General features: G+C 44.3%; 1 protein-coding gene across 6 annotated transcripts in view; it reads right to left on the bottom strand.

Moving 5' to 3' along the window:
- Positions 1–9,618: 9,618 nt before the first annotated feature.
- The window catches only part of ADSL (adenylosuccinate lyase), a 663,305-nt gene continuing 657,687 nt past the window's right edge, over positions 9,619–15,236 (bottom strand). For all 6 annotated transcript variants that reach the window (XM_044068286.1, XM_044068279.1, XM_044068264.1 and 3 more), the window contains one exon: positions 9,619–9,826. In XM_044068286.1, coding sequence (XP_043924221.1) covers positions 9,740–9,826 — 87 coding nt within the window. In that variant the 3' untranslated portion in view covers positions 9,619–9,739. The remainder of the gene's footprint in view (positions 9,827–15,236) is intronic.

The raw sequence follows: 15,236 nt of genomic DNA, 5'->3' as shown, positions 1-15,236 counted from the left end.
TCCTCCTATGAAATCTATAACTTGTGTGGGATGCAGCAAAGATTTCTCTCAGTTGACAGTGATGCCCAACCTTGGGGCTAGTCGAAGAAAGTAGTCCCTGGCTGAGCACAGAAGATGCCTTGATGATGCTGTCAGGAGCCAGTCGTCCAGGTACGGAAAGACCTGTAATCCCTGGAGTCTCAGGTGGGCCACTACAACAGCTAAGACCTTGGTGAACACCCTGGGGGCTGAGGTGAGACCAAAGGGAAGGGCCCTGAACTGATAATGACTGGCTCCCAGCCGGAAGCGAAGAAACCTCCTGGACCGTTTGTCCATGCGAATGTGGTAGTACGCGTCCTTGAGGTCTATGGAGCACATCCAGTCATTCTCCCTCAAGAGGGGGAGAATAGATTGAAGGGTGACCATCTGGAACTTTTGCTTGGTTACTGACAGGTTCAGCAGGGAAAGATCTAAGATCGGTCTTAAGTCCCCCGTTTTCTTTGGCACTAAAAAGAACCTGGAGTAAAACCCTGACCCGGTTTGCTCTGGGGGGACGCACTGGATAGCTCTTTTTTCTAGCAGCTGCCCAATTTCGATAGCTGCTGCCTCCCTTTGGTCGGGTGGAACATCTGGGAGGCTGCGAGATCTGGGAACCTTGTATAGGGGAATTGAATAACCTCTGGATATCACACGAAGCACCCAACGGTCTGTTCTGATGGACTCCCAACAAGTCTGGTGCCTCGAACGCCCGACTGCCTCCAGAGACGGACAGCCGGGCAAGGCGTCAGGGGTGCGGCGTGGGTCTATCAGGGGAAGGTTCTGTGGAGGCAAAGTTGCTAGGAGCCCGGCTGGCTCTAGGACGGCGAGCTCCCGTCCTCCTCTGCCACGGAAGGACTGGTTATCCGGAGCAGGTTGGGACTGCTGCGATTTCGAACCACATCTTCTTCTGTCCCTTTTGGTTCTTGAGAAGGACCTCTGGGGAGCTGAGAAGCGGACTCCGGCAGACAGCGTCTTCCCGTCCTTTTCGCTCTGGACTAATGTTTCGAACAGTCTTGCCAAACAAGGCAGAACCATCGAAGGGGCATTCGCGAAGGTCGCCTTGAAGGGCTCTGCAAAATCACAGTGGTGGAGCCAGGCCTGTCGCCTCATGACTAGGCCTGCTCCGCTGGCTCTAGCGGCTCCCTCAGTAGCGTGAGAAAGCAGCCGCATAGATGTATTGGAAACTGATCTGAGAGTGGCCATTCAGGTGGAGTATACTTGTTTATCCTCACTCGACATGGACTCTGGGGGAGATGCAGCGTATTCTTTAATCAGATCCCGCTGCATCCTGATGACGTGTGCCATGTAGTTCAGCGCTCTCAAAGAGTGGTTGCTGAACTGAAAACTCGCTTCCCAATGCGATCCATCGAGCGGGACTCCTTGCCCGGAGGATGCATAGAGGGACTCTCCTGGGCCAACTCCCTCTTAGTGGCTGCAGCCATCATCATGGCATCTACTGGGGGGCCTTTGCTCCAGTGAGTGCGGTCCGCCGGAGGGGAAAGGATGCGGTCAGGACGCTTAGGTACAGGCTCAACGGTGTCCGGATCCTTCCACGCTCTGATGGATATAAGGTCCACCAGAGGGTCGGCAGGAGGGACACCCAAGAGGTAGATGGGCCCGCCTCGAATGCCTCCAAGAACACAGACTCGTCTGAGGAGGCCTTGGGGGCAGACCACCCCCCCCGATCCTCAACATTTCCATAATGTCTCCAAATGAGACGTCTTCAGGGGGTGACCTTGGGAGCCCTCCCTTCATCCAAGTCTGTGTCTTGTAACGGACTCGGGGAGTCCATGTGCCTCCTTTTGCACTTACGCTTCCGAGGTACTTCTTCGGGGGGGCTGTCCGAGGAGTACTCTTCCGCAGCTGGATGTTCCAAGGGAACTACTTGGGACATCGAGGCGGGCTGTCCCTGGGACCGGCTGGTGGGGGCCTGGCCCAACTGCAAGGGAGTGCGGGATGGAGCCGTGGCAGGGACCGGGGGTCCAGTAGTCCTCAACAGTGCCCTTTCCACTACGTCGAAGGCCGAGGGAGAGCCAGCTTCTCTAAACCCCGAGAGCTGACCCCCACTCGGATCAGATGCACGGATCGGAGCCGGAGCCGAAACCGTCGGATCCGAGAGACCGGTGTGCTCCGACCTGGACGGAGCCGAAGACACACCAGCTCCCTCGGATCTGAGGCTCGGTCCACGGCTCCGAGAGGTCGGGTCCGAAGTACCCGAAGCACTCAAGGGATGGGACGGATCCGAGGTGCGCCGACCTATCGGATCCGACCCACCCCCGGATCCAACTCTGCCCGGCGCCGACAGCTCCGAACCCGTGGTATGGGTCGGAGAAGGAGCCAAAGGCGAAAGGGTCAAGCCCCTCCCGGATGGGGGCTAGGAGCACTCCCATTTGCATTTGGGCCTGGATGAATTTCCTCATCATCCGGTCCATATCTGCTTCACTCACAGAAAAAGTGGATCTGGTGGAGACCAGTCAAGCGGACCAAGAGAGCCGCCTCCGGGACCTCGCTGAAGGGCTAGCCTCCTCCTCGTCGGGGGCAGGAGAGAAGCGAGGGAGTGGAGCCGAGGAGGAGGAAAGCTAGAAGGCACAGGGAGGCCGCAGGCGGAGGAGCCGAACTGGAGGTTTCGGCTCTCCGTTGTGGTGCCTCTCCTGTGCCTCTCCTTCTCTCTCTCCCTAGAAGACTCTCTCTCCTCCGGCATCTTAGAGGGAGGTTGAGTCCCAGCCGGAGTAGGAGAGCCCACAGCAACAGCTTGCTGAGTAGAAGGGCAGAAGCCGAAGCGGTATCTGGGGGGAGAAGTCCCGCCAGCACCAGCTTCGACCTCCGCTCCCTCAAAGCTCGGGGGTTGAACCCTGCACAAATGGTACAACCAGATGACAGGTGTTCAACCCCAAGCATTTAACGCACCGAGTGTGGCCATCCGCTGGGGACAGCTTATGGCCACACTCGGTACATTTAGAGAATACAGCCTTATGGGCTTCGGACATGATAAGCCCTAATAGGCCTAAAACAACACACACACACAAACTACGCAAAAACCCGTGAAAAGTTAAAAATAAAGAGAGAGGAAAGCCTACACACTCAACACTAAATAATTAAAAGAAAAAAAGTTGAGATTTTTTAAACTTTTTCTGTCAGAAATAACTTATCTGCACCAAAAAACGCCAGGAGCTCAAGAATCCGTCGCAACTTGAAAGCGGCAAACGAAATCTGAGGTCAGTCAGGGCTTGGCAAGGGGTTATGGGTAAGAGGGAGGAGCTAGGAGCTCGGTGCCTAAGCTTTTGAAATGCCGGCTCGGATCAGAGGTCGGATCCGATACCCACAGGTTGCAGACAAATGAAGTCTGCCTACTTCAGATTCAATGTTTCCAGGCTGTGGCAATGTTGAGTCCAAACACTTTTTAGATACCATTGTAGTTTCCTCATATGCAGTCTGACATATGGAATTAGCAGAATGCCATGAAGCCTAAAGCCTGCAGAATTTTTCTTGCAGATAACTGGGTCTTTGTTGCCAACATTGTGAAGTAAGAAGTCAGTTGCCTTTGTTTGTCTGGCGTGAGATAAGCCATCTGGGCAGTTGTATTTAAGCTTGTACCCAGAAATATTATCTCGAGAGGGTACTAATTTTGATTTCTTTTCGTTTACTGTGTACCCTAGGCAAATTAATAATCAATAATCTTTTTACAAACTCCAGGTGCTCTAGTAAGATGTCCTTGTTCTCTGCTTGAATAAGGCAGTCATCCAAGTAAGGATAAATTTGAATTCCTCTTTGTCTGCAATATGCAATTACTGGTGCCAGGCATTTTGTGAAGACCCTGGGCGCAGTAGATAAGCCAAAGGGCAGTGCAGAGAATTGGTAGTGTATTGAGCCAGCTATGAATCGGAGGTATCTTCTGCAAGAATGTCTGATTGGTACATGCAGGTATGCCTCTTTTAGGTCCAAAGTTACAAGCGAAGCCTTCTTGCCCAGCATGGGCAGAAGCTGCTGCAAAGTCAACATTTTGAATTTTGGAACGTCCAGAAATGTATTTAGAATAGACAGGTCCAGTACTGGTCTCCAGGCTTTGTCCTTTCTGGGTACTAAGGACCAATTCTTTGTAGGCCAGTTCCTGCTAAATCTGGGTGGCTGCACCTGTACAAAATCCTTTACTGTTTGCATAGATTTCACTTTGTCCTCCATTTTCTTCAACACCTCCTCTGCTTTAACACCAAATAAAGTATCATGCTGTAATGGGGCATCTAGTAATTTTGCCTTAACATGATCAGGTAGAATCTGTTCCTTTAACCAAGCATGCCTCCTAATGACTGAACCCGTAACTGCGGCCCTGCAAGAGGCCTCTAGAGAATCAAAACCACATTGCAATGTATGCTTTCCCACTTGTTCAGCTGCATGCAATAAATCCTGCATTTCCTTATTTGCATGCAATAAATCCTGCATTTCCTTATTTTCTGCACAATCAGAATTTGCCAACATTTTCTGTTTTAGCAGTGACATTAAGTACTGCTGATATTTAAGCATATGAAATTGACAATTTAAAGCCCTCACAGCCAAAGTAGCAGAAGTGTAAACTTTTTTTCCCCCATCTGTCTAGTGCCCTAGAATCCCTGTCAGAGGGGATAGGGTTTTTTGCAGTAGAAGCCTTGACCCCTTTGGGACCCTGTGAAATAGTTTCTGGGTCAGCAGCAGGGTTTTTATAAAGAAATTTATGTGAGTCTGGAACCCTGTAGTATCTGTCTGGTTTTACAGGGGCAGGAGGTAAAGAGTCAGGAGAAAGGCCGGACTCTGAAAATACATCATCTACAATGTCTAACACAGGGGGAATAGCAAGAGGCCTGTGCTGAGGCAGTAAAAGAAAGTCTCTAAGCCTTTTCTTTGAGTCTGAGTAGTCTTGGATCTCCCAGTGGAAGTGCTCCCTCATGGTATGCAGGGTTTCCCCAAAAGAAAAATCCACAGGAGGAGAGGCTTGAAGGAATAGATTCTTCAGTATCAGAATCCTCATAGGGAGGAAGAGAGCATTCCTGCTCAGAAGAGGAGTCAGAGGAAATGGAAACCCGATCTGAAGATTCATATTCTGTCTCTTGCCTAGGCCTTTTATCAGGAGGGGGATGGGAACCCCTGATCAAGGTAATTAGGTCTTCGGCCATTTTGAGCATCTGTTTTGTAGGCATGGAAGTCTGTCTAGGAGAATGCTGTACTTGTTTCTTTGTCTTTAGAGCTACTTTAGTTTTTGCTTTGGAAGCTGAGGTAGGCTTTACATATAACTGTGTAGGTCTGAAAAAACCCTCAGAAGACGATGCCTGCTCAGCGGCTCCGGACCCAAATGAGGGAATAGTTTCCGAGTGTCCAATACCTTGAGTATCCAGAGGCCTAGCTGGCTCCACGTGGGAATCGGCAGCAGCCTGTGGCTCTGAGGTAGCGGGCATCAGGGGCTGCAAAAGTGCCTCACTGAAAACCGGCGACTGGCTTAGCAGAAGCCTCGTTGTCGGTTTTTGACCTCGGATGCCTGTCCTTTTCCTTGCGCTTTTTATAAACTCCAGTCGTCGGTTGTTCCGACGGCATTATTTAATTGAATCTTCGGCCAAAGTAATGAAAGGTAAAATCGTACCGATGCTTAATAGTGCGTTGGTTAAATGTAGCGCAAAACCGACAGCTAGCAATATTGTGATCAGGGCCTAGGCAAGGAATACAGTAAGAATGAAAATCCTTATGAGGTATTTGCTTCCCACAAGAAATACAATTGTTAACTTTTTCTGACATCAGTCTGGAAAAAGAAAAAAGTTTCCCCAACGGGGTACTTAGCTTTAATGAAGACTTCGGATCTGAAATTCGATTTTGAAAATCTCAGTAGTCGCCTGACCGGCACTTGCGAACTGCTTTTGCTTCGGCACCATGCGGCAAGAAAGAGTAAAGAAAATGGCGTTGGCTGCATCTTTTATACCCCTGGCGCACTGACGTCAGGGAAGAGGCGACAGCGACCGACGCCGGACCAAGACTTTGGAATTCAGGCCGACTGCGGGTAGCCTGCCAGAAGGATAACCCAAGTGTAATGACTGCAACAGTGAAACACGATGAACATCTGTAAACTGGAAAGCATTATAGATTCCCCCAAGACACCAATATCTTGCAAGAAGGTTTGACACAGACAAATGACTGCTGCCAAAGCCATGACCTAAAACTCAAAATAAAAAATGCACTATAATACCCTTTGGGAAACTGTCAAACTAAGTTAATTACATCATCAATAAAAGGTTCTAAGAGCTGACCCAGTAAGTAAGGGATCTGGAAACACAGGGGACAGCAATCTGGCCTTTGACCAACACGTAGCCAAGATAGTAAAAAAATCACTATGTTGCCCAACTCAAAAACAAGGGTACTGCCAGGTTCAAGGTAGTTGCTCTGCTCAGCCCTTATCAGACCTATCATCAAGTACAATACTCCCTTTGCCATGTACCTAACCAAACAGTTGGAACGCCCACAATGGTTTCTCACCAGGAGAATTCAGGGTATGAAAAACCTGTCCTACACTGATCACCTAAATACTCTCTTTCTGTTTCCAGAAAATCACTATGTTGCCCAACTCAAAAGTGAGGGTACTGCCAGGTTCAAGGTAGTTACTCTGCTCAGCCCTTATCAGACCCATCATCAAGTACAATGCTCCCTTTGCCATGTACCTAACCAAACAGTTGGAACGCCCACAATGGTTTCTCTCCAGGAGAATTCAGGGCATGAAAAACCTGTCCTACACGGATCACCTAAATGCTCTGTTTCTGTATTTAGTCTTTTACAGACTGCTGAAAAGGGATCTTTATCTGGCTTACAGGGCTTCCTCAAACCCAGCCATGATGGATCTGTTGCACGTGTGCAAAACAAACAACACCAGAAACATTAGATCTGGGAATATTAACTTTGCTTGTGACATAAACAAAATATACTGGAGTGACAGATGTGTGTTCCCAAAGCATCCCCACACTATGGAATAGGCTCTCACATCCATGTAAAACAGAGTTCATCCCTGATCCTATTCAAACGGAACCTTGACAAATGGCTGGGAAATCGTAAATTTACCCCTGGTCTGCCCTCTATGTCTCTTAGCCATTAATCAGAAAAGTATTATCCTAACTAACAACCCCAACACCCCCCCCCCCAATTCCCTTAGTTACCTCTCTACTAACAAGCTCCCACCTATATAGATACCCATGAGTTTTGGGACCCATATATGGCTTGGGTTGCATGGCTAGGCTTGTAAGGGCCCTAGTGATCATTAGCCTATTAACATATGAACATTCAGTAGGGTATTGCAGCAAGCCCAGTGCAATTATCCCTTATCCCAACAACCCTCGTAATTCCTTTCTTCATATGTCCCAGGCATTCGTCTAGTCACTCACTGGCCTAATATTTCACTGCCACTTCAGGCAATATGTTTCAGTGCTTTAAAATCCTTTCATTGAAGCAGCATCAGAAGTTATATACCCCACTTAGAAATGCCATACAAGTTCCCTTCTAGCCCACAACCTTCCCTTCATGTTCAACTGCACAGCCTCATTTTTTACATGAGAATGTGTTTTTCACAGCATATACCGGTTTCTTTGTGACATAGAAAGTACTCTTTCCTCATACTCAAACTTTTCTGTTCTCCACATTTCTTTAAGACTCCACTGCTCTCTAGAAGTCCCATATAAATATTTTCTACATGGCAAGATTATTGAGATAAGACACAGAATTCAACAGCTAGCTTTACCTTTGCCCTGTACAGCAGCTATAGTGGTAGGATGACCCAAGTATCTCTCAAATCAAATGCTCAATACAGCCTATGACATGTTGGCCTTGATACTGCTCTATCACACTGCTGTTTGACTCAGCTTAAGGCTGATTCCAGAGTAATAACATGAGTATCCATCTTAAGAAATGGTCTTTGAAAATGACTTCTAAAATAACCATGTTCTCTAAAGACACCTAATGAAATAGCAGACTATAATCTGCATTACATCAGAGTACTAGAATCCACCATATGTTTGTGGAGACTTGCACCTCTCTACCAAATCAGTGTCATCTTCAGAAAATATGCTGAAAAGATATCCAATTTCATTGTGATATCCAATATAAACATATGTTAGTGTGCTTCACCCTAGTAATAATATGGTTACTATTCCAGTTTCACCTTAATTGTTCCACAATGACTTTGATCAATTAGCCAGTTTCCTATACATGTCATCTAGGGTCCAAATTCACACAATGATTTCCCCAGCAACCTTCTCTGAGGCACTGTTTTAAAAAGCCATAATGAAGCTTATTAAGAATTTTGCCTACAAAGCTTCCTCTGTTTAACTCAATGGTGGTCCACTTACACAAATGGGCCATATGGGAAAGACAACCATCCATGCACAAAGTAATGCTGCTGGCCACCTAAAAAAGAATTAGGAATTTCACTAGCCATACTCTACAGAATATTCTATCCGTTAATTTTGGTGGAAGTGGAATTAGCATGCTTGTCAGTATCTTGCATGTTAAATGAGCCACCCTTCTGCAATCTGCAGATTTCAACATCTTTAGATAAAAAGAGGTACCACTCCAGTTTTCTAACAGGCAAATCTAAGCACCAGAGGTGACTGCTCATATGAACTCCATACCTTGTATCCCAATTCATACCCTTGTAACTATACTGCTGAAAAACTTATTCACCATTTTTGCTTAAATTCTTGGTACTCTAAACTTCTCCCTCCCTAGAGTCACCATGATTGACTGGATGATTTCTCTACATTTTTTTTTTTTCAGGTCTACTTATAGAAGTCCTCCCAGCACACACATGCACACACTTTTCATACCTTCTTCATCTTTAGCTAAGCAGGTTGTCGCACTCTTCTCAAACTAGTGCTTTAACCTAAAAAATATAGATTTAGATCATCTCTCTGGCACTTCCCCTTTGTGTATCACCACAGCACTAATTTGTGCTACCATTCTATAAAAAAAAAAAATTAAAAATATCCTCCAGTGTTCTCATATCCTGGTCCTCATTACTCTTCCTGTGAATACATGGGGGACCATGAGCACACAGCAGCATGACCACAACTACAAAATGACTATTTCCCTTCTATGTCAGCAACCACATGCATATCAGGGTGGATCCAGTTAATTATGTTCCCCTTCCATACTGGGTGGAATGGGTCACCAACCTGCCAAAGTTCAATGGACTAGGGTATTTCATGGCAGTAGTTCTCCTCCTCAACAGACATTTAATACTGAACCACAGAGCCTGTCATAGTCACATTTACTTCCATTCAGTGCTCAACACATCACAGTTACCCAAGGACTTCTTATCACTGCCCCCACACACCTAACTTCAAGGACATCCAATTCCATACTTGTCTTTTATATGGCATCTTTGGAGGAGCACTTCAATCCAACTCTGGACATACACTAGCCACATCTTTGAGGCAAGTGGTAGCCTATAACAGCACTGTATCAGACAGCAGCAAAACTTCTGATTTAAAAACTTTTCCCTCATCTCACAAGTACTTCAGGTAGGACTAAATGGAATATCTGAAACTCTATAATCCCATTTAACGTGCTGCCACACCATGTACCCATAAAGGTCCTGGCATCTTTCAGAATTTCCAACATTGTTTTTATTATAATTTAGTCTTGATGAAACACAGGGCTATTCATAAACATTTTGTGTATTCCTTGAGGCTTCATTTTATATAAAAGTAAGAATTTTATCAATCTACAGTTCCAGTTCAATCTTGATATCCATTTGGTTTTCATATGGCGTTAGCAGGGGATATACCTCCTCCTTCAGGAACTTCACAACCTGCCAGAAAGACGAGAAAAAAAAATCAGGTATCTGAAACATTACTGTTGAATAACTTGACAACTATGGTTATAACATCTTACCACATTCAAACTCATTCCATCTACAGACATAATGGTACAACTAAAGATTACTTGTTTACATAGCTAGAGGGGATATTCTCCATATAGCCACACCACTGAAATGTGAGTTACTGGTGTTGGGCAGAATTCATAGAACAGGAAAGATACTCTTCTTCCAGAAGGAAAACAGGAAATCTTCTCACCCATGCTATTCCTGCGAAAGGAATACCAAAATGAGAATGCTTTGATGATACGTGCAGAAACATGCCGCAAATTTCCTAGGTTTGGAGTGAGAGGGTGCCTAGAGAATTTGCTGAATAATGTTTTAGAAGCAGTTACTGAAGACAAAAAGAAAGAAAGAATGAGAAAGTACAAACCTTACAGTTTTAGTAATGCTCATATAATTGACTTGGGTATGAATCATGGTAATAACAGAATGTTAGAGATGGTACTTGCATATATCTTTGCTAAACAGCAGATTTATTTAAGTTTGTTTACCGAGGGAGGGCACTGACCTCATCTGACCAATTACAGGCCCAGCCTGACAGTAAGAGCGATACCAGAGATTCTTCTGAGAAATACAACTGTCAAAAAGTAGCTAGGACAAGTCCAGTGATTATTAACAGAAGTAGCAGTAATTTGAGGAGTGCGTTTGAAGCTTCTCCCAGAAGGACATTAACATCCAGTCCATGGCCCTTTTTCATGCAACAATCGCAGTCAATGTAGGTACAACTCTAATGCCTTTACTAACAATGATCACGGATTTGAAGCCCCTGATTTCTTTCATGTTAATTCACAAAGGTTGGTTTATGACACTAAATGTACTGGGTTCTCATCTTTCCATACTGGAAGAACCAAGAGGAATTTCTAAATGTAGTTATAGCATCAGGAAAAAAAAAGAAGAAAACTGCATTATTCGGGCACTCACAAATAAAAAACAAGCTTATGACATTTTTACATATTATTTGGACCAGGTAATGTTTGATCCGAAAGTGTGAGACAGACTCTGCTACATCATAAGGAGTATAGACAGCAAATAGCACTGAATGCTTCAGTTCTCTCCACATCTTAATGATGGTTTAAATTTCCGATTTATTTTAAAACAAAGCAGACTAAATTGTTAAAGCTCTAAATTAATTCTTCTATAGGTTTAGGTTTTAAGTCTTTTGAGCTTCTATGATTTTCATTTACTTGAAATTTCCTTTACATATTACAATGCCATATTTTTATTGTATGCATTTTATCCTATAACATGAATATTTATGTATTTGCTATAACAAATTCTTATTTATATACCATGTGATGCAATGTTGTCAAGTGTACCAAGTATACTTAAGAAGAAAAATTGTGTTATTGTACAGAATTCAGAATTTGATGAAGTCTAAGGACAAAAGCACAGAATAAAAACAGGTAAGCATGTAGAGATAATATATCTATATCTATCAGGAACTTTTGATATGGCGTTGCTCTGACAGACAGTAGAATGGTGGAGCTCTTCTCAGAAAGTGGGATAAATGAGAAAAACTGCAGAAGTGCGTAAGGAAAAGAGTTGAAAAGAGGTAGAAGGGTTTACAAAAGTGAATGTCAGTGGAGCTTTTGCAAGGAAAGGAAAAGGATGGAAAACGGCAGCAGAGCAGGGAAAAAATTACCCTTGAGGCTATATGGTTAAAGGTAAACAAATGAAGAAATCACTGCCAAGGCAGCCTGTTGAAGCAGGAAAAGAGAATGGAAGGAGAAAGCCTAAATGAACATATAATAATGATATAAGACAATTTCAGCGAATGAGGAGTTGAAGGCACGTAAAGAAGCTGCAAAAATATGGCAAGATTGTTTGGAACATATAAGCAGATGCAGATGATAAAGCTAGGCAGAAAAATATCAAAATAGTTGGAATCTCTGAAAAACTTGAGAAAATGTACTTTTCTAAAGCAAGACAATGACTAAAAGCATAGTATGCAAATACCAGAACTACAAATCCTGATTGAAAGGCCACATAAGACTGCATAGCATCTAGGTAGTGAGGAAGAAAAGAAGGCACACAGGAAAGCTGCATCCACATAGAACAGGCCCTCTCATTTGAGACTCACAAGAAATGGTTTTGTACCCATAAGATCATGCAAAGAGAAGGGTATAAAGTAGAGACTGCCTTACTCAGCAATGTTCAGAATGCTTCTGTGGGGATCAGTTAAAAAAAAAAAATTCACAGTCTCTAAGGAAGCATTTGAGTTCTTAAAGAAGCCTGTGAATCTTAGAAGATATCCAGTTTTGATGAGTATCCAGGGAACCACTGAATAAATTGATAAAGGAGGGCCTCAAGACAATCCCAGCCATAGAATGTCAGGGTACTTTCCTCTGTTCAGAAAAAGCACAGTTGTGTACACTGACCATAAATGTAGATGTTCGAGGGACTTCAATGTTGCAGTCATTACATTTGGGTAATCTGCTGGCAGGTTGCCCTTAGTTGGCCTGATAAAGTCTTGCGTCCTGTGTCGGTTGCTGTCCCTTCCATGACATCAGGTCATCAGGGGTATAAAACACGACGCCATTACATTAGCTTTTCTTGCCCCAGATGTATGTATGTGTATATATATATATATATATATATATATATATTTTTTTTTTTTTTTTAAAACACAAAAAACATACCTCCAAACAAAAGCAAACACTCCAACAAGGCTTTTACGCATAGTAAAAGAAAGTAGAGGCATAGTAAGAGAAAAACAGGGGGCTGGAGGGTGGGTAGGACTGCAACAGTGAATACACTCGAACATCTACATTTATGGTAAGTGTACACAACGGTACTATGTTCTTCGTGTTTCACTGTTGCAGTCATTACATTTGGGTAGATTCCCAAAGCTAAGGTTGGGAGGATGGATTTATACAGCATTAGGACCAGCTATAAGGCCCTGCAGGACAGCAGTGGCAAAGCCAGCTCTGGATTTACAGAAGAAAGGTAAGTGGTAATGCCTGGTGAACGTATGAACTGAGCTCCAGGTAGCAGCTTCTAGAATTTCTCTAGTAGGAACATCTCTGAGAAAGGCAGTAGAAGTAGATGCAGCTCTGGTAAAATGAGATCTGATCCCCTGGAGGTAGTTTTACCATGGTGCATATAGCAGAAACTAATACAATGGCTTATCCATTTTAAATAGTTTGCTTTGAAATAACCTTTCCCTCTGTCCCTGCAGCAAATGCCACCAGTAGTTGTTCAGATTTTCTTAGAGATTTGGTACTGTAAGTAAAATCTAAGTTGTCTGTGTATATTCAAGGAATGCAGAATTCGCTCCCCCTGGTTCTGTGAATTGGGAAAGAAAGTTGGCAAATGAATGGTCTGATTAAGAGCCACACTGGATACCACCTTAGGCATGAAAGATGGATTGGTCCTGACAGCCACCCTGTCTGGATGAAAAATAATGAAAGGCTCCACTGCCATAAGAGCCTGTAATTCTGAAATCCTTCTAGCTGAAGTGACTGCTAAAAGGAAAGCTGTTTTCCAGCAGAGAAATTTTAAGTCTGCAGTAGTGGCTGGCTCGAAAGGAGGGAGAGTGAGTTTTTCCAATACAAAAATTGAGGTCCCAGGCAGGGGTTGGAGCTCTCCTGGGTGGTCTTAAGTTTTTAGCCCCTTTGAGATACTGCTTTAGCAGAGGATGAGAGAAGAGGGGTGGTTCTGTGCTGTAATGAGCTGAAATGGCAGAGGCATGGATTTTTATGGAAGAAAAGGACAGGCCTTTGTGAAGCATCTCAGTTAAGTATTGTAAAATCTGAGGAATATCGGGCACTTCTGTGCTTATTCCTTGTGATTGGCTCCAAGCACAGAATCTTTTCCATTTGTCAGCATAAGATTTTCTAGTACTAGGCCTTCTCGTCTCCAGAATAACATCCATCACAGGTTTGCTGAGGGATGCTAAAGGTGAATTTAGGTAATTAGCCACGCTGCAAGATTCAAAGTTTGAAGCCGAGTGTGCAGGATTTGGTTGTTCTGCTGAGACAGTAAGCAAGGAGTCTGAGGCAGGTGCCACGGTGGAAGGTGTGACACATTGCACAGGAGTGGGTACCAGTGTTGGCAAGGCCAATCTGGAGCAATCAGAATCATTTTTGGTTTGTCCTGTTTGACTTTTAGTAGAACTTTGGAGAGCAGAGGCAGAGGGGGAAAAGCATAGACTGATAGGTTTTTCCAGCTGAATGATAGAGCATCCACTTTCCAAGCTTTTTTGTGATGAGTTCTTGTGCAGAATATGTCCAGCTGATAGTTCTGGGGTGAGGCAAAAAGATCTATGTCTGAACTCCCCCATTTGCGTGTCAACATGCTGAAAATCTGTGGTTCCAGTTTCCATTCGTGTGGGTCCATGAGATTTCTGCTTAGTTTGTCTGCCAGAGTATTCAGCTTTCCTGGCAGGTATTGAGCTTGTAATTGTATTTGGTAGGTCAAGGCCGTGTTCCACAATGCCATGGTTAGTCTGCGTAGGGGATAGGGATGTGCACCCCCCTGCTTGTTTATGTACCACATAACTGTGGTGTTGTCTGTCTTTATTATTAATTGTCCTGGATGAAGGTAGTCCTTGATGGCTGTCAGTGCATTCTGTACAGCTATAGCATCTCTTTCTGACTGATATGAAGGTGCATTTGATTTGGGCTCCATTTGCCCTGAATGCACTTCCCTGCAAGATGAGCCTCCCAAGCATAGTCTGATGCATCTGTAGTTAGGGTTTGGGCGGCAGGGGGTGAAGTGAATGGCAGTCCCTTGTTTTGGTGGCAGGTCTCTGCCCACCATAGGAACTCTAGTTTCAGGCAAGGTATGATAGGAATCATTGTTTCCAGACTGCGACAATGTTGACTCCATAAACTTTTTAAGTACCACTGAAGTTTCCTCATATGCAGTCTTACATATGGAATTAGAATAATGCAGGAGGCCATGAACCCTTCTTGCAGATAGCAGGGTTTTTGTGGCCACCTACCTGTTTGAAGTAAGTCATCACTTGAATTTGCTTTTCTGGTGTTAGGTAAGCCATCTGGGCAGTTGTATTCATGCTTGCACCAAGTAATGTAATTTTTTGAGAAGGTATCAGTTGTGATTTCTTTTCGCTTACTGTGTACCCTAGACAAGTTAGAACCCTATGTATAAATGCCAGATGCTTTAGAAGAATGTTCTTGTTTTCTGCCTGAATTAGACAATCGCCCAGGTATGGATATATTTTAATATTTCTTTGCCTGCAAAATGCAATTGCTGTAGCCAGGCACTTTGTGAAGACCCTGGGTGCAGTAGATAAGCCAAAGGGCAGTGCAGAGAACTGGTAATGCAAATAGCCTGCTTTGAAGCGGAGGTATCTTCTGCAAGATTCCCTGACTGGAAT

Source organism: Protopterus annectens, chromosome 1.part0, assembly GCF_019279795.1.
Source record: "Protopterus annectens isolate FY-2018-M chromosome 1.part0, PAN1.0, whole genome shotgun sequence".
Classification (NCBI taxonomy): domain Eukaryota; kingdom Metazoa; phylum Chordata; order Ceratodontiformes; family Protopteridae; genus Protopterus; species Protopterus annectens.
Note: the sequence above shows the minus strand (reverse complement) of the source record. Positions and strands in the feature narration are given on the sequence as shown.